The following is a 20,504-nucleotide window of genomic DNA, read 5'->3' as shown; positions in this document are numbered from 1 at the left end:
GGGACAGCATGCAAATGAAAATTAGGAGGGGGCCAAGGACAGATCTTGGGGGGGACACCAGAGGTAATGATATGGGAGCAGGAAGGGAAGCCATTGCAAGTGATTCTCTGGCTAAAGTTTGATACATAAGAATGGAACCATGTGGGTAAAGTTCTACCCAGCTGAATGCATTGCAGAGGCATTGGAAGAGGATGGTGTGGTCATTCATATTAAAGGCTGCAGATAGGTCAAGAAGAACGAGGAGGAATAGTTAACCTTTGTCACAGTCACATAGGTTGTTATTTGTCACTTTGAGAAGAGCCGTTTCAACACTGTGACAAGGGTGGAAACCTGATTGGAGAGGTTTAAACATGGAGCTTCAGGAACAATAAGTATGGATTTGTGAAGCAACAACATGTTTAAGGACTTTGAAGAAGAAAGGGAGGTTGGAGTTGAGGCAGTTGTTCACAAGGAAAGTGGGGCCAAGGGTTTTTGTTTTGAGGAGAGGGATGATGACAACAGTTTTGAAGGGCAGAAGTTATGATACCAGCTGAAGTTAATGGTGGACAAGTCAGATCCTAAAGTGAAACCTGGCTTGGTAGATCACGTTTTTTTTAAACCGTGGAGGTCAGTTACTGAACACATTCACAAGACTCTGCCAGGATTCTGTTAACACAAAGAATAAAATGTTTATTAAACAAGAAAAATTGAACTATATTACATGAGACAAAAAGCTTGAAAAGATTTCAATACAGGTACGAGAAAATGTTTCAAACTGATACTATTCCTTTTATCCCAACAGCCCTTACAGAAGCAAAACCCAAGTGAAATTCTACTTCTGCCTCAACACCGAGGTTTCTTGCTTGGGTGAACTCAGTTTCAAACTGTTTTCATCTGGTGATCCGCTGAGCATTCCCTAGATGCTTTTCTGCAGCTGGCATCTCTCCCTAAGACCCCTACAAAATGTAATCTAAACTGACTATTACTTCAACTTCAGAGCAAACACAAGTTCCCTAAACTCAATTTCCCAGCAAGCTTGTGGGGTCGCTTATAGGAGAGATTAGGCCTTCTACCTGCACTCTCTGGTATGCGCACTCAAACTGACTGCCCTTCTGTGTTTCTCTGTCTCTCTGTGTGTATCTGGACCCCTGTTGTTAAACACCAGCACAGTTTTCTCTACTTTTAATTTTTTTAACTTCATTAAACTACAAACCCCTTGGAAACCCATCTCTTCACTTCAAGAGTTGTAAAACAAACAGGATCCACAGACTTCCCAGCACCCAGCTCACAAGAACCTCTAAAAGAAACTAAAACCAGGGTTCACTTTTCTTAACACACAAATACAAAATATAAATTAAACTTAAGGCTATACATTTTTACTAACACAGAAGGACAGCAGCTGAAGAGAGAGAACCATTAACAATATCAGCTAACACTTGGACCAGGAGGGGAGGTTGGGTGGTCAGAGTTTAGTGGAATAGGGTCAAGGGAGCAGGAGGCAAGTCCCATGGGCGAAATGAACTTGGAGAGGGCATGACAGAAGATAGGAGAGAAACTAGAGAATGATGGCATTCAGGGCTAGGGCAGGAGGGAGAGGAAGTTTGAAACAGTGGGCTAGTGGGAGGGAGGGACACGGCTGATCAGATGCCTTAGAGCTTAGTGACAAAAAAAATCCATGAGCTCGTCACACTTATTGTTGGCGGTGAGGTGGAAGAGACAGGGGAGAAGAGTTTAAGTAAATGATTTTCAGTAAAGAAAAGAGATTATCTTAGCATCCCAGGATGACCCTAGAATAGGATGCTCTTAAATGCATCTGTGTTATTCACCTCAACTACTTTATGTTGTAACATGGTCCACATTCTCACCACTCTGGGTAAAGAAGTTTCTCCCAAACTCCTTATTTGATTTATCAATGACTATCTTATATTTATGGCTCCTAGTTTTGGACAATTGAATATTTAAAAGCATTTCACAGTTTATTCCATGTGTTATTTATAAATTAATTTGTTCCTTTCTTTAACAGCGCGGATGACAGATTTGACGCAACTTTTCACACCAATGTTCTTGTAAATTCCAGTGGATTTTGTAAATACATCCCACCAGGTGAGTGCTGTCAACTGACTAAAAGCTGGTTCAATAAGATTCAGGTCATAGTGAAGCCATGCTCTCTCCTTACGCCCTGATGCCCCCACTGCCCCCACCCCCAATCCCAACACCACCCACACTTATTTAAAATAAGTTTTGACTTGTGTCAAGAGGTACTGGACTCATCTATTCCCCTTGACATTGCTGGAATTTTCTGGCCCCTTGGCATTGGGCATCAGGGCGGGGGACAATATGGCGAGAAAACCCAAACTTAGTTTTATGCCTTCATGAAATCAGTTTGCAATCGTCCGCTCCACCCGTCAATGGTAGACTGCGTGTCCCTCCACCGCAAGTCGGGAACCTAATTTCAATACCTTGATATCTCATTATAAGACCGGCTCGCCGGAATCATTCCCCCACCCTGGATCATCCTGGCACTCCCAACGTGTTTCACAACAAGTACATAAGCGACATGCACTTCGCTCAGGACTTTGAGGTTTGTTTGCCTTCCTTGCTTTGGGCTGCACTCGTGGTCATCAACGCCAGGCTTCACAGGTAGCACCACATCACTGTACCTACCAGACCAGCCGTAAGGCAGAGCTGACTTTTCAACAGCTGCGGGGCTCAGGTTTGCTTGGAGAAGGGGGTATCCCAGGGTGTGTGCGGGGGCACATGTTGATATGTGCAAGTGGCTCAAGATGGTGAGGCGTGAGGAGGCAGTCTCCAGAGAAGATGAGGCCAGATGGGGATGTGAGGGTGTATGTGAGAGAGTAAGTGGTGATGTCCCTTGAACTGGCAGCATGAGATGCCAGTGAATATGTGATGGGCTTAAATATGTCAATTTAGAGTGATGAGTTGGTTGCCTTACCCTGATGGATGAGATCATTCATCCATTTTCTGCACAGGATGGCCGACCTCTTGTGTGCAGCATTGGCACTGACCACCTCTGCCACCGCCTCCCAAGCCGGAATGGTGAGACTGATGGGCCCCCTGCATCCAGAGTGGGTGTAGAGGACATAGCAGTGGGCCTCCACAGTGTCCAGAAGCCTTCCCAGGGATGAGTCACTGAATCAGGGGGCTGCGCTCTTCTTGGCTTTTTCAGCCTTGTCTTCACTGGAGCAGTCCTGGGCTGCAAACATTGAGAAGTGTGCATGCGGCTGCAGTTTAAGTATGGCACCCGGCATGAGGAAGTGTGTGAAGGGGGACATCAGCTAATCTGTTTCATATGGCTACATAATTAATGAGTTGGGAATGGGATGATACAATGTGAAAACCCGCCCTTGGGGCTGGCAGGAAAAAAGACTTTTTTCCCACCCACTTCTGCACTATTTGCAAATTTGGGATGATTCTGCCCATTGAATGCAGGCTATTCAGCAGGCTTCCCAATGCACCAGGCATCTTGCTGTACATATCCATCCAGTGAGCTGGCACCCCTGCTATTCTTTGCCCCTGCCATGCTTGCAGTACACTCATGCCCAGTGTCTTATTCTGTGCTGATCCCATGTCTCATCTAATCTCTAAGACACACATAGTGAGTAAAATTTTTAGCTTGGCAGGCAGGCGCGCACCTGACCTGCTCAAGCGTAAAAATGATGCACGTTGATGTCGGGCAAGCATCCCAACATCAACGCACAATCGTGCTATATTTCGTTCGGCGGGCACGTGCCGGAGTCAGCAGTGCACCTCCCGACAATTAACAGGCCTGTTAAGGCCGTTAACTTATCAATTAAGTTGCATTTTTTGCTGTCTGTCCAACCTTACGGTTGGCCGGCAGGCGAAAAGGCCAAGTGGCCTTTGCACATTTTAGGAAGCCTCATCCACGGGTGGGATGAGTTTTCCTAAAGCAAATAAAAACTTTAAAATTTATTTAGTAAGAGTCACATGAGGGGACATGTTTCATTACATTTTCAATTTCTTTATTTTTTTATACATAACACTTCATCTCCCTGAGGCAACTCTGTGCCTCAGGAGATTAGGAAGCGCGCGCATGTGCGAAGGTCAAGCTCACCCAGCTCGCACTCTCCTCCCCCACCTGCACAGGGAGCGCTGAGCGCAGCCTTAATTGGCCCGCCAGCATGAAATCGCCTTCCGGCCCCAATCGCAGGCAGCGGTCAGCTTCCCAACAGCCACCACCCACCCCTGCTGAGCCCGCCCGACATGGGTGAAATTCTGCCCAAAGTGTATCTGAGCTGGTGGCTGAGATGAAATCAAATGGCAGTGCAGTATCTTCATCATTAGTGTCTTTCTAGCGTTCCTGTATTGCCTGGACAGTTTGCTCTCCTTGGGAAACTGAATTGGAAAAGGCGCAAGGGTAAGTTTGAGGTGCAGGAATAGGGGCGAAAGTACTGGCACATGCATACACCATCTGCAACTTGCAAATCAGAAGGGAGTGTGGGATGTGAGGAAAATGGGATGTGAGGAGGAAGATCAGTTGTAAGGATACAGTGTGTGAACATTTATCTAATAGCGACCATAATATAATTGAATACACCATAGTATTTGAAAGGGAGAAGCGCAAAACAGTTTCAAAGTTTCTATATTTCAATCAGGCTAACTTTAGTGAGATGAAAATGCAGGAAATCAGGCATATCTGTTAATGAGTAGTATGACAAAAGATCAGTGGGTCTCAGAAAAGATTTACAGCACAAGAACATAATAAATAGGCGCTGAGTAGGCCATTTGACCCTTCGAGCCTTCTTCGTCATTCAAAAAGATCATGGCTGATTTTCTACTTCAACTCCACCTCCCCATATTCTCCCCATATCCATCAGTTCCTTTAGTACCCAAAAACTATAGCCCTCTATTCTGAATATATACTCAACAACTGAGCATAGAGGGCTTTCTGTGGTAGAAAATTTCAAAGACCCACAATACTTAAAGTGAAGAAACTTCTCTTCATCTCTGTCCCTAAATGGCCGACCCCTTATTCTGAGACTGTAACCACATGTTCTAGATCCCCCAGTCAGGGGAAACATTTTCTCAGTATATACCCTTTCAAGCTCCTCAAGAATTGTATATCTTTCAATTAGATCACCTCTCAGTCTTCTAAATTCCAGAGAATATAGGCTGGCCTACTCAATCTTTCCTCATCGGACAATCCCCTTATCCAAGAAAACAGGCTAAGGAACCTTCATTGCACTACCTCTAGTTCAAATATGTCCCACCTGAGGTAAGGAGGCCAGAAATGCACTCAGAGCTCCAGGGGCAGAATTTTATGGCTGGCGAGGTTTTCTGCCTCACCACCCAAAGAGTCAGCAGGGAATGCGTCCCCAATGCCAATTACCTCATTTCCATTGAATACTGGTTGGAGGTGGGATTTCCATCCCTCACTCAGGAGGAAGCCCTGCCTAAGAGAGATTAGATTGGCCAACAACTCTATAGACCCAACAGTGCTACCAGAACATTGGTCACTGTTGGAACTACAAATTGTCCCAGATTCTAAGTTCCAGAGCCCATGGTGGAGATAAGTGTGGGAGTCTCATGGCAAGGATGGGAAGGTGGGCCCTGGGGTGGGTGGGGAAAGGGAGGTGGGATTTGTAATGGCAAGGCCAGACCGAGAAGGAGCACCCAGTGGAAAGGGGAAAGAACTTTTGGAGGCCGGGGGGTGGGGGGTGAGCGCACTGATCACAAAAGGGGGATAATAATGGAGCCACCCTCCCTTCCCGGATGAGGCCCAGCAGTGAGATCAGCCAGCCCTGAGGTCCTTCCGCCAGCTGAAAAACTGAGGAGAATGGGAATTGGTCCTTAAGTGGCAAATTATCCATCATTTAAGGGTCTCAACTGGGACAAAGGCGGGTGGGTAGCCTTAGGCCTCATCCACCCTCCTGTAAAACTGTGGAGAGGCCAGGGGCGAGCAGGTAGGCAGTGGGAAGATGACCCAGGGAATTTTATGGGCCTGCCTCCCCACCACATGCAAAGCTGCTGGCAGGGGCCATAAAATTTTGCCCCAGGTGTGACTTTACCAATGCACCATATAATGGTAAGTTAATGTGATACCGAACCAGTTTATGCCCTTAATTGAGAAGAGCTCTACTTGCCAAAAAAGACAGATATGGGCAACTAAAGAGATGATAGACAACATAAAACTGAGAAAGTATATAAATATGAAAAAAAAACACAGATCCATGGGAAAGATATAAAGAACAGAAATGGTGACAAAACAGATGGTTTGAGCTACATAAAGAACAATGAAAGGAAACTTGTAAGGAATATCAAAATCAATATTAAAATTTTTTACAATATCATTAGGAGAAAGAACAGTTGAGAGCAATGTGGGCCCCTTGACAACTGATAATGGTGATATTGCTAATGAAGTAAGGAAATGATAGACATACTGAATAATTACTTTGCGTTATGTTACAATCGCAGCTAATGTTACTACTGGATAAGTCAGATCCAAGAGAGAAACCTGGCTTGATTGAGCCTAACATTTTTTTAGAACCCATGGAGAAAAGTTACTGAACAAATTCACAGGAGTCTGCTGATAAACATTTAACACAAAGAATAAAATATTTATTAAAGCAAGAAAAATGAACAATATTACACCAGACAAAAAGGTTGGAAAGATCTCAATACAAACACAAGAAGATAATTCAATTTCCCACTATTCCTTTACCCAGCAATATCTTTATATATACATAAACGAGTGAAGTGTTACCACTAACTTGGCACAAAGGCTCCTTGCTTGGGACTAGCACATGTGTAAATGATTGTCTTCCATTGAATTCTTGAGCAATCAACTTGATGCTTCCCACCCAACTTGTATCTCTGCCCAAGACACCCAAAAACTCACTGTTAAACTGACTGTTTCTGTAGCAACACTGCTAAACTGATCACATTATTGAGTCCAATAACTGACTATTCAGTTGACTACTGTCCCACTAGACTTGTACTTTTCTCTTGTCAGAGAGCTGAAAAATCTATGTCTTTACTCTCTGACAAACACTGAACTCTTCCCTGTCTTTCTCTGTGTCCCTCTGTCACTAGGCAACAGCCCGGTTTGTTCTACTTTTGTGTTTTTTTCCAGAATCACTAGACACCTAACCCCTTTTTGACCAATCTCTTTAACTTCAGGGGTTGTAAAACCTCATTAAAAATAAAGAAATATATATTTTATATAAATATATATATATATATATATATAAAAGCAAACCCAAAAGACTGATCTTTCAGCCTCAAGTCCACCCAGCCATTTAGGCACCAAGGCTCATAAACAACCAAAAATGAAACTGAAACCATTTAACCTTAACACACAAATATATATATTCAACTTAAAAATTATACATTGTTGCTAACCATTAATATTTACAGTGAGCGAAGAGATCAGTGTGCCACTTTACAAAGAAACTCATATTGAATCAGGAATCTCCAAAATTAATTCAAATAAAATTACAGTAGTTAAGAAAATAATGGCACTGAAGAGTGATAAATCCCCAGGACCAGATGCTTTCTGCTCAGAGGCAGGAACGCTACCCACTGCATCACATGACCTCCATTACATAGATCAGTAAAATGTCACAAACGGGCACAGAAAATAATCAAAAAGGCTAATTGAATGCTGACCTTTATATCCAGGGGACTAGAGTACAAGGAGGGAGAAGTCATGCTTCAGCTATTCAAAGTCCTAGTTAGAGCACGCTTGGAGTACTGTGAGCCGTTCTTGGCACCACACCTTCGGAAGGATATAAGGGAGTGCAGCATTGTTTTATCAGAATTATACCTGAACCCCAAGAGTTAATGAGGAGAGATTATACATTTAGGGTTGTATTCCCTGGAATTTCAACGGTTGAATAGTAATTTGGTCAAAGTTTTCAAGATATTGAAGGGAACAGATATTTAGATAGAGAAAAACTGTTTCTGCTAGTTGGAGAGCCTGGGACTCAGGGGGCATAGTCTAAAACTTAGCCAGATTCTACAATTGCTGCTAGATTAATTGTAAATGTTATATCTGAGATTAATGGATTTTCGTTATCCAGATATATTCAGGTATATGTGATAAAGACAGCTATATTGAGTTGAGTCACAAATTAGCCATGATCTTATTGAATGCCAGAACAGGCTCAAGGAGCCTCATGGCCTATTCTTGCTTCTATATTCCTATGTCCCGATACTGCCACCTTTGATGATGTTGGCCCTACTGCTAGCTGCAGCCTGAGCAATGGGATCCCAATAATGGCCAGCACCATCACTTCCTTGGAGGTAAGGACATGCAGGTATGCCTGCCCCCCCTATGATTTGCTTCTGCCATCTCTAATTGTGCACCACTTTGTGCACCTGCAGGAGACGGGAACACTGTCAGTGAGTGTAATGCTACCTGTTGGGTTAATGTGACTGTCATTGTTGAACAGCTGGCATGCAGTGATACTAAGTGTTTAAGGATAGGGTGAAGCTATGAATGTTTGGTATGAGTTGTGATTGATAGAGATTGTTGGTAGGTGAATAATAGTGGCAAGATATGGTATTTGCAGATACATTCATTAAACTTGACTACTCAGGTGAGATAATTGAACTTCTTGTGGCACTACAACTAAGTCCTCAGGACTTGATCCGTGGCATTGCCCTCCACGATCATCTGCCCCCACTGTCTTATGAACATGGAGAGTTTGCTGGCCCTCTGCAGATACAGGAAATCTGTCTTCCTTTCCTCCTCCTCCACCAAGGCCTCCAGTGGAACAAAAATAAACCTTGGAGCTCATTTTCTCCCATTCTTCACTCTTTCCAACTTTGTAAGTATGACTACCTGCAACTGCTCCAGCCACAATGCACCTCCGCTGTAAGAGGTGCAGACTAGCTTCAACTGATGCCACAAGCAAGTTTCAGTTTGGGGCTCCCTGCTAATGTATGCAGCCAATGAAAAGTGCAGTTCGTGCTGACTGCACACAGCTATTGTTCAAATGAGCAGGCAGCACAAAGTTGGGCATGTTGCCTGCATTACATTGAATGGGCATGGGTTAATTCAGAAATCTCTTAGGAGAGATTGAATCCTATCCCACGTTTATCATTGACAAAATGTACCGCCCTCTATTCTGTGGCACTAGTTTCTCGTTCTGAGATTGGCAGACTGTCAACATTGAGTGGCTGCTACAGCAACTTCTAAACAAATTCCGCATTATAGCACATCTTCATTGAAGTGATCATAGAAACAGACCATGTTCAAAGCATGGTTTGTAGTAGGTAGTGTATTATTGTGGGGTTGAAATGATGGTCTTAAGGGAAACTAACTGCTGCTGGCACATCACCTCACTGGTGGAGGCTATGGCTCATAGTATTTGATTTCTATAGCACTTTAGCCCTATCTTTCATCTCCTTTTGTATCCCATGTGAATCTATGTCTTCCTTTAATTATCTTTAAAGACTGCTGCAAATGATTTTCCAATGAATTCAGCAATGCCTCATTGGTATATTTACATTCATTATTTAGAACTAGTTTCATGTTAGTTACATTGTCTGCAGGAGCAACTCTATAACCCTCCATAATATCACTTTCCCCAGCAACACCTACGCACGTGGGCTTAATTTTCAGGTTTGCACATTGAGTATTCCAGATCTCTGGTTTGCTTGTTTGGTATTTTTGCAAAATAATTCTTTCCCTTTCACAAATTGAAGACTTGTGTGCCAAAACTTACCACGCCCTTAGCCAAACTGTTCCAGTACAGCTACAACACTGGCATCTACCCAGCTATGTGGAAAATTGCTCAGGTATGTCCTGTACACAAAAAGCAGGACAAATCCAACCCGGCCAATTACCGCCCCATCAGTCTACTTTCAATCATCAGTAAAGTAATGGAAAAGGTCATCAACACTGCTATCAAGCGGCACTTGCTTAGCAATAACCTGCTCACTGACGCCCAGTTTGGGTTCTGCGAGGGCCACTCAGCTCCTAAACTCAATAAAGCATTGGATCAAACATGGACAAAAGAGCTGAACTCCCGAGGTGAGGTAAGAGTGATAGCCCTTGACATCAAGGCCACAAGTGTGGCATCAAGGAGCCCTAGCAAAACTGCAGTCAATGGGAATTAGGGGAAAACTGTCAACTGGTTCAAGTCATACCTAGCACAAAGGAATATGGTTGTGGTTGTTGGATGTCAATCATCTCAGCTCCAGGACATCACTGCAGGAATTCCTCAGGGTAGTGTCCTTGGCCCAACCATCATCAGCTGCTTCATTAATCATCTTCCTTCCATTATAAGGTCAGAAGTGGGGATGTTATCTGATGATTGCGCAGCATGGAGCACCATCCATGACTCCTCGGATACTGAAGCAGTCCGCGTCCAAATGCTGCAAGATCTGGACAATATCCAGGCTTAGGCTGAAAAGTGGCAAGTAACATTCATGCCACATAAGTGTCAGGCAATTACCACCTCCAACAAGAGAGAAGATGTTTAATGCCATGATCATACTGAATCCCCTACTATCAACATCCTGGGAATTACCATTGACCAGAACCTGAACTGGACTAGCCATGTAAGTACTGTGGCTACAAGAGCGGGTCAGAGGCTAGGAATCTTACAATGCGTAACTCACTTCCTGACTCCCCAAAGCCTGTCCACCATCTAAAAGGCACAAGTCAGGAGCGTGATTGAATACTCCCTGCTTGCTTGGATGAGTGCAGCTCCCATAACACTCAAGAAGCTTGACACCATCCAGGACAAAGCAGCCCATTTGATTGGTACCACATCCACAAACATTCACGTCCTCCCACACTGATGCACAGTAGCAGCAGTGTATACCATCTACAAGATGCACTGAAGGCTCCTCAGAAAGTACCTTATAAACCCACAACCACTACCATCTAAAAGGACAAGGGCAGCAGATAGATGGGAACACCACCACCTGGAAGTTCCCCTCCAAGTCACTCACCATCCTAACTTCGAAATATATTGCTGTTCCTTCATTGTCGCTGGGTCAAAATCCTGAAACTCCCTCCCTAACAGCTCTGTGGGTGTACCTACACCGCATGGACAGCAGCGGTTCAAGAAGGCAGCTCACCACCACTTTCACAAGGGCAACTAGGAATGGGCAATAAATGCTGGCCCAGCCAGCGAACTCCACATCTTGTGAATGATTAAAAAATAAGCTGATTGCCAACTTGCAGAACCACATCATGAATACTCCTTCCATAGACAATTAGACCTGATACAGGACTTGAACTTAGAACTTCTGGCTCATAGGCAGGAGGGCTACCTACCAAGTGACACAGCCTCCTGTTGTTCAGAATGGAGGTTACACGGTTGAATATCACATGATTAAATACTGACTATGTTATGATCATTCATCCTTTCAGCAGGACATATCAGGACAGAAAATATTTGGGTTTTTTTTTACCTTAAATGACTAATATAGAAGTGAACGAGAACAGAACAGGATTGCCTCTATGAACTTTAGAGACTATATTAGATAAGTAGCTGACAACTGACAATGGTTATAAAGCTACAGCCTCAGGCTGGAGTTCAGAAATCAGTTGAAAATGCTGGTGTGGCTTTATGAAATCATCTAATTCCCTCAATATTACAGCTGTATAATATGTATTCCCAGGAATCCACCTATTGCATTGCTAATGTTGCTATAAAACTCATTTTTGTTAATTCTACCAGCAGCAAAGCCAATTTGAAGTTCTTTAACTGTAGGTCTTAGATCATCCTAAGAAAACCTTGCTTGACTTTTTATTAATATGCTGCATTCTCAACAGTATCTCAACATCTAGGCCTTGGTTATTAACCAGACAGCTGGTAATACAACAGGGAAATGGAATTATGCCAACTTATCCCACACAAACAAGCTATGAGGCTTTTAATCATAATTTTAGAATATGTCAAATTTAAGATGTAATGGATTGATAGTTCCCCAACTCCCCATTACGTGAGGTGTCAATGTTTCAATGGATTACATTGCATTCTTTGTGAATCATTGAGTGCTAAATTGAGCCCCAAGCCTAAATTGACCAGCCTTGGAATATTTGGGTTAATGCATTAATAAACACTTCAGGTTTAAATATATTTTTCCCCTTTAACAAAAAAAGAAATGCTAGTCCTGCAAATTATGATGTTATTTCTCTTTTACCATCATGGTAAACAAGCAGCTGTAACCATAGGAATATAATTTTGTAGATTAATTTTTCCAGTTGAGGCCCTGAACTGACGAGACTGGAAATTGCAATGAATCTCAAACTCTCTGCTTTGTGAAAAGATTGACCTTATGCTTTTATTCCAAAGTCTTCAACGCAGCAACTTGTACATACTGGAATAGAAGGGTCTGGCACATACAGGGTTAATGTGGGACTGAGTACAGTCCCACCCACACAGTGATGTAAGAAGGCCCAGAGTGAGGATGGTGTTGGCTAGACACATGTTAAGATCTAAGATGGAGATAGCTCCATGCCTGTACCTTTTACTGTATGTTTGTTTTTAATTACATGTAGTTAATGAAAACCCGCAGTTAACATACAGAAGATTATGAAATCTTCTTTAACAGACTCGTTCTGGAACCAACACCATCCCAACTCCTACTGTTTCTTTAACATAATAAAACCTCCCAAAGAAATTCAAAGAGACAAAATTAATTGAACATCAAGCTGATGTTAGTTAAATCAGAGATAGTGAGCAAAGGCATGGTCAAAGTGATAGGTTTCAAGGAGGCTTTTAAAACAGGACAAGGAGGTAACAAGATGATGGTGAAGAAAACATAATTTACTATTGAAATAACATGCTCTAATGTCTTTGGAAAATGTAGGTATTCTGAAGAGTACATGCTACATTGATGTTCGCTGGTTCCCCTTTGATGTCCAAAGGTGCGACTTAAAATTTGGCTCCTGGACACATGATGGTTGGCTACTGGACCTGCAGATGATGGAAGCTGATATTTCTACCTATATACCAAATGGAGAATGGGACCTTGTTGGTATGTGTAATTCTCTGTAAATATTTTATTAATAAATAAGAACATAGCACAAAATCAACAACATTAACTGAGGAAGGAGGAAAGCAAAACTCTTCTGACATTGTGTCCCAATTATTTAGCTCCAAAGTGTATTTTATGTTATCTCCAAAATCCATGTCTATCTTTCCCACAACCGTGCTTGATTCTGCATTTGCCATGACACTGAAATGCCCTGAATCTAAGACACACGTAGCATACTCCATGATTCTGAGTTTCCCTTCTCATTCTCCAATGACATCTCTGCAGCCTTTGACATGGGCAGAAACACCATCATCCTCCAACATCTCTTCCCTGCCATCCTTATTCTTCTAACTCCCTTTTAATAAAGACGAGCATACCATTTGCCTTCCTAATTGCTTGTACCTGCATGTTAACTTTTTGTGATTCGTGTACAAGGGCTCCAAAAATCACTCTGCTTACTGACATTTACTCATCCCCCTTTTAACTGTTTCTCCATTCTTACTACCAAAGTGGATAGTTTCAGACTCCCCCACATTATATACCCCTTCTGCCACCTTCTTTCCAAATCCTTCAACTCATCTGTATCCCTTTGTACCCTCTTTGCATCTTACTTAGAGTTTACTTCCTCCCCCCACCCCCTTTGTATCAACAGCAAACTTGGATATATGACACTCAGTTCCCCCATCTAAGTCATTAACATAGATCACAAAAAGCTAACCCACTCCATGAGTAACACCCTGTCATCCCAAAAAATGAACTGTTATTCCTACTGTCTGTTTTCTGTCAATTGACTAATCCTCAACCAATGCCAGTATATTACCACAATCCCATAATCTTGTGTAAGAACCTCTTGTATGGGATCTTATTGGATGCCTTCTGAAAATCCAAATATGGGAAGAATTTTTCCCCCATTGGGGGGGAAGTGCAGAAGCGGGCGTGTGCAGGCACGCCTCCGATTGGCACCCCCATTTGGGGGCTCACCGCCATTTTACATGGGCGGGCCATTTAAGGCCCGCCCAGCGTGACATCCACCAGGAAGTGCTGTGCACTCCTTGTGCAGGTGGGGGGGATTCACTAAGCCGGGAGTGCGCTCTTTCACGAATGCGTGCAAAAGAGCGTGCTCATCTCCCTGAAGCTAAGTGCTGCCTCAGGGAGATCAGCGCCAAATTCAAAAATGGTCAATGCACAAGCATAAAATTTCCCTGACATATCCCTCATGTGACACTATCACATGAGTTGGGACATGTTCATCACTTTTATTCAAACTTTTATTAAATTTTTACAAACCTTCATGAAACCCGCCTGTGGATGAGGTTTCATACTTTTTCTGAAGCCCACCAGGGCTCCCGGCCTGCCCGCCAACCTTAAGGTTGCACGGGCAGGTCCATTGATTACTTGAATTAGTTTTAAAATGACCTCAGTAGGCCGTTGACAGGTCAGCGGGTGCACAGCTGATTTGGCAGCGCTCCCACCCACCTGAAAATTGAATTGATGCAGAATGATGTTGGGAGTTCCGCCTGATGTCACCTCGCGTCATTTTATGCATCGGCGAGCGTGTTCCGTCCCCGCTCGCTGACCTCAATATCCTGGCCTATATCTCCTTATCTATCTAACTTGCTAGTTCCATTCTCAAAATGCTCTAATAAATTTGTCAAACATGATTCCCTGTTAATGCAATCGTGTTGGCTTTGCCTAGTCATATTGTGATCTTCCTAGTGCCCTGTTACTGCACCTTTAATATTGGATTCTTATAAATGCAGGTTATTGTTGGCTTGCCTAGAAGGAAATGCAACAAAAATCATTATGATTATATAAAAGCAAACTTATTTTCTCATCAGATCAATGAGGAAAGAAGTCATGGATCACATTGGTTAGATCCTGGGAATTTGATGGCTATACAAATGAACAACACTCAGATTCAAATCAATACTTACATTCCCTTAGTATTCAGTTACAGAGAGAAAGCTCTTAAGTGTCTCCTCACAACTTAAACCCTTAAGCCACATTATCACTTAGAACCTTTGCAAACCATTGATATAATTTTATAGATAGATGTGCTAAATTTCATGCATTAATCCAAATGCAGCCTCACCATTGATCCATTTAAAATTAGTAATAAATTACTTTGAATTGATAGCAAATGATTTACTATTAAATTATAACTTCCTTGCAGATCTACAAGTATTTTGGATGCTGGCTTATCCATCATTTCTCTGCAGTGATTAATAAGCTCTATAGCTTATTAATCAGCCTCATAATAACTGCAAGACTGAGCTTAATTACTGAGGCTACATTAAGGAAAGAAAGGTGGATTCACAGTTCAATCTAAATTATATTTTTATTGGTGAAATCCAGAACGTCGCTCTTCAAATGCTTGCACCCCCAGAGAATTGTGTACTTATTCAGTCTGATTTTCGGGGAGGAGTCGGGGAGCTGAGTTGGGAAACTTCCCTAACCTGCAGATCTGTCTACTTTAAAAGGGCACCACCTTTTCGTTCTGGGGAGTTGGGGCAGGCCCAAGATGGCAACAGAGGCAGGCAGAATGGCAGGCCAGTAGTTTAGCAAGGCCACCTCCACTTACTGGGACATTGGCCCTGTTTTAATTATGAATGTCAGCCTTCAAACCCTCACACTTCAACAGCCCCCCCCGCCATCTCAGCCCCCACACACTCCCTTTGCTTTCCCCCTGCCCCCTCATATCCCCTATGTTTCCTCATGCTCCCCATGTAGCCTCCATACCCACTCACCCAGTACTCATTATCAGCAGATTTCAGGATGTCTTCAAAATGGCAATTAAAAACAAATGCACTTCCAATAGTCTAAACCCATTTAAACACACCATACTAACATATTCTCCTTCAAAAAGTGATTAAGAAAAAACTAAATTCCCTCAAATCATCAAATCTGTTGTAAAAATAAGCTAGCATCAATTTCACTAACCACATCAAAGACAGCTAATCTTTTAATAGCTTCTTAAAACATCCATATAGCCCCCGCTGATATGAATGGTTCTGGACATCTTGAAACTCAGATAAGCATTCATAATGGCTGCAGCCATCATAACAAACCATTCCAGCCCTCAGACAATAGAGCCTATTGAAATTGTGAACATATGTGGCCAAGTATTGTTCAGCTATACCAGATAGCCTGTGAATCAAAGCAGGCTAGGAGCAGATGGGCCTTGTTTTCTCTAACTGACAGCTACTTAAGATTTATTTTTCGTTTTAAAAGGACTTTGGGCATTTATAGAATTTCAGATGATTACATTAGATGTCCTAATCACTGCAGTAAGAACACATTTAATTAAAAACAGCATCTAACTATTGAATTTGAAATAACTTTATTTTTGCTGGGACTGGGTTCCCCCGTGGTTCACAACTACTTTGAGAGGCTGTGAATCATATTGACTTATTGAAGGAGCCCGACTCCACTAGAATGTAGAGGAGCTAAAACTGCCCATCCGCACAAAGGAGCCGGTAAAGGTGGGGGTGCTATGTGCAGGTGAGCTTGCCCATAATTCCCATATCAGTGAAAGTTGCCAGAAACAGGAATGGGAGCTTGATTCTCATAAATCGGGCCCTGCCTGCCATTTTTAAAGGGCTCCCAAGTCATTCCCAACTCAGCAAAAATCTGGCCATTGTCAGAGCCCATCGTAAAGACTTATGCGCAGGCCTAATGAGGTTGAACATCCCTAACAGCAACAGTGCTGCTAAGAAGTTATGAGCATTTACTATCGCCGCACTATGGCATATTTCACTTCTCTGCCAACTCTTCCCCGTTCTCTGTTTTTTTTTAAATAAGTTGCTGTTTTAATTTATTTTATTTTATTTCTTCCTGTTTTATTATTTTAAAATAAAATACTGCTTGCTTTCAACATTTATTTTTATCTCCTGGAATCCACACACTTTGGTTCCCTGGTTGCCTGAGGCTGCCTGAATAGAGTCCCAGATTGCTCAATTAGTCAAACCAATGTAGTAAAAGCACGCAGAACAGAGAGTCACAGATTCAGGTCCTGGTTTGTGCTGGGTTAGGTGACTTCAGGCAAGGATGTAATGTTAAATCTTTATAAATCCCTGCTCAGACCTGAGCTGGAGGACTGTGTCCAATTCTGGGCACCACAAATTCGGAGGGATGTCAAGTCGATGGAGTGGGTGAAGAGGGGATTCACAAAAAAAGCATCAGGGATGAGCCTTGAGTTAGATGAGGAGATTGGAGAAGCTGGGATGGTTTTCCTTAGAAAGGAAAGGTTAAGGGGGGAATTAATGGAGGCATTCAACAGTATGAAGGACTTTGATAGAGTAGATGGGGAGAAACTGTCAATAACTAGAGCACATCGATGTAAAGAAATTGGTAAAACAAAAATATGGAGAGAGATGTGGAAAATTGGTTTCAAGCAGAAAGATGTTGCAATCAGGAATGCACTGTATGAAAAGGTGGTGGTAGTAGGTGTGATAGTAACTTTCAAAAAGGAAATTGGATATTTTAATTGGATAGCTTCAAAGAAAATTCTGTCAGAAACTGGGAAAAGAGAGGGGAATTGGGACTAATTGGACAGAGTTTTGAAAGAGCTAGAAAAAGTACAATGGGCCAAAAGGCCTTGTTCCGGTGCTGTAAGATTTTATGATTCTAAGTACTTCAGAGCAGGATTTTGTCAATGAAATTGCTTGGACATTCTGTAACATAGGGGCCCAAAAATTCCAATCTTTGAGGAGCGGGCAGGGGGGAGCTTTTTCACCCATGAGGTACCCCAGAAGACGCTTTGAGGAGCCCCCAAAAGTCCCCACACAAGGACTGCATGGGAATTGCCTGAGAAGTTCAAACTTCCTATGGGCAATTACCTGGCACTGGGAACTATCCGATAATCCAATTTAAATCAGAGAATTCGGATGGTTCCATCTCAGCAGAATAGTTACCCCGGGAAAGCTAGAAGGATTAAAACCATTTCTAACTCCTGGGGAAGTGTACTACTGACCCTCACAACCCCCATGGGACGCCCGGACTACATACACCCCACACCTCCCCACTGGAACCTCTGACCACACCCCTCCCATCAACCTGTCATTCTTCATTTCAAAGACTAATGTTGTGCATTTTTAGCATTTGTTATTTTTATCATTAATGCAGTGGAGAGTAGTCGGAGAGGGGTCACAAAGGTAATTCCTAAATTATGAGAAATGGTTCACATAAGTGATTTCATTCTAGAAGAATAAAGATGAAGAGTGATTTCCATTACTGTCATTTAAAATAAAACGTTGACAGGAATGAACCTACTAGGATCCAAAAATGAGACACGGATACAAAATTTCCAAGGCTCAAGGGGACTTGCAGCTTAAACAGATCCTTTCCCTTGTAGAGTAGTAAATACATAAAATAGACTCCCAGCAGAAACAGCTAATACTATGCCAATTAATACCTTTGAAAAAAGACCTGAATACATATCTGGCTAAAGACCAGACTACAGATTATGAGGATAAGTACAAATTTAAATGATCATATTCTAGAAAATCACATTTGTCATGCTGTTAGAATGTAGAAATGTCACCTGAATAATACAACCATCATGATCAAGTAATATTAACTGTACAATTAGACTGATATGGTGGATTATATTTGTTGAATTAACTTTGTGGATAAGGAGAAATTTCACTGAGTTTTACACTTCTGAAAGTTTTACCTGTGAATGAAGAAAGAACTTTCATTTATATAGTTTCTTTCTTGGCCTCAGGATATCCCAATGTGTCCTAGCCAAGGGAGTACTTTTGAATTACAGTTACAGTTGTAATGAAGGGAACGTAGCTAATTTGTGCACAGCAAGCTCCCACAAACACCAATGTGACAATAATCAGATAATCGTTGTTAGTAATGTTGGGTTCAGCAATAAATATTGACCAGGACACTGAGGACACAGTGCTTTTCTTCATTTGATATTGATTATTTATCTCTCACGAAACAAATTCATGATAGAAGTTGGGGCAGAAGCAAGTTTAAGGGTTTGGATAATTTGACCTCATTTCTTGTTTTCTCTTCTAAGCGTGGAGGTGTTACAGGCACCAGCAGCTCGTCCCAAGATGTAGGCATGGTGCTTGGCCCAATGCTGGAGAGGCTCAGCCCTCTCTGCTCGAGAACACGCTACTTGTGCAGAGCTTAGGCTGGGCTTGAAAATGGGCCCAGAGTAATTTAAATCCCGGCATTCTAATGGAGTGGTACTAAAGTTTAACAATCACATATGCTGCAAAACTGGAGAGGGGAAAAATCAATAGCCATATTTGAGAATGTTTCTTGATAAATCCACACAAGATATGTTGGGGAAATGGTAGAAAAAGTTGACCAACCAAGTGTTTCTTTGACTGAATCTACATCCACTCAAAAAAAGCATTGCCTTCTTGAGAAAAGTTTTCTGATAGACTTTTACCATTTGCTGGGAAGCAACATTGATTGTCCAAAACCAGCTCAAAAAGTTGTTTCTTCAGCCAAACTAATAGCAAATTGGACAAGATTGGCTGCATCATAGTACTGACAAGGTCACGTCAATCTTGGAGACATTTTTCTTTGTCCAAATAGGAAGAGAATCTGCCAACCATGTAGACATGTCAGTAAAGCCCAATAAGGATTAATTGTTTACATGTCTTTTAGTTCTACTATTTGAAAGGAAATACTGATTTTGAAATGGAGTCCACAATATTATCTTCAGTGGACCTGTTTCTTTGCTCCAAAACTATCCCTGCATAATTGCTTAAAAAAACCCAAAGGTAACAACCAATGCCTGGTGTTACATTATTATACTGCATTTACACAATTACAGGTAGCAATTAAATCTTACCTTTTCTCAGATGCTTTTACCACCTAGCATAGCTGACTTTGAGTTCCAACAAGCCGCTTTCTTACCACATCTACAATGTATTATAACGTACAGTTACCAGCATAAGGCAAAACGAATGATTGCTGAAATTTCACAATTATGGTAGCTTGACATGACATGACAGAAGAGAGGAGAGGAATGAAGAAAAATCAGGCAGCTGCTAGTGACACAAAGCCCCTCGGTAAATGAGTTCAGTCAGGGATGTGGCAGGACAGTGTGTGATTAGAATTTGGGCACCTCTGGGCCAAATGCATGAGAAACTTGACTGGGAGTGGTGGCAGTAGTGGGGGGTGGGGGAGCGTCATTAATATAGGGTTCCTGTTGCTCCTTCCGACCTCTTTCAGATAAGTTACTTACTTTCCCTTGGATGATCCCTTGGACTGATTTACATGAGTGCAGCCTATGATGGTGTTAGCTACTTAAGGGTAAACCAGTGTAGGAAGGGGGAGCACAAGCACCTATTTAGGCCACGAGTTAAAGGATGCCTTCTGTTTCTACTTAGAAACAGACGGCACACGTTTCAGGTTGGACCTCCTCACGTGCTTCCTGTCCACCATTTTGGAGGATATAGGCTGCACAGTGCCTGAAAAAAGCATTCTAGATCCCATTAATCCCATGATTAATGTGACAGGCATTATGTAGAACAATTGGGCAGCACTGTGGTCTTCTGTTATAGTGCAAATAA

General features: G+C 42.3%; 1 protein-coding gene across 1 annotated transcript in view; it reads left to right on the top strand.

Moving 5' to 3' along the window:
• Positions 1-20,504, top strand: part of chrna8 (cholinergic receptor, nicotinic, alpha 8) — a 266,096-nt gene that overhangs the window by 145,265 nt on the left and 100,327 nt on the right. The window contains exons 5-6 of the mRNA XM_041185313.1: positions 2,003-2,082; positions 12,793-12,960. Coding sequence (XP_041041247.1) covers positions 2,003-2,082; positions 12,793-12,960 — 248 coding nt within the window. The remainder of the gene's footprint in view (positions 1-2,002; positions 2,083-12,792; positions 12,961-20,504) is intronic.

Source organism: Carcharodon carcharias, chromosome 4, assembly GCF_017639515.1.
Source record: "Carcharodon carcharias isolate sCarCar2 chromosome 4, sCarCar2.pri, whole genome shotgun sequence".
NCBI lineage: Eukaryota > Metazoa > Chordata > Chondrichthyes > Lamniformes > Lamnidae > Carcharodon > Carcharodon carcharias.
Note: the sequence above shows the minus strand (reverse complement) of the source record. Positions and strands in the feature narration are given on the sequence as shown.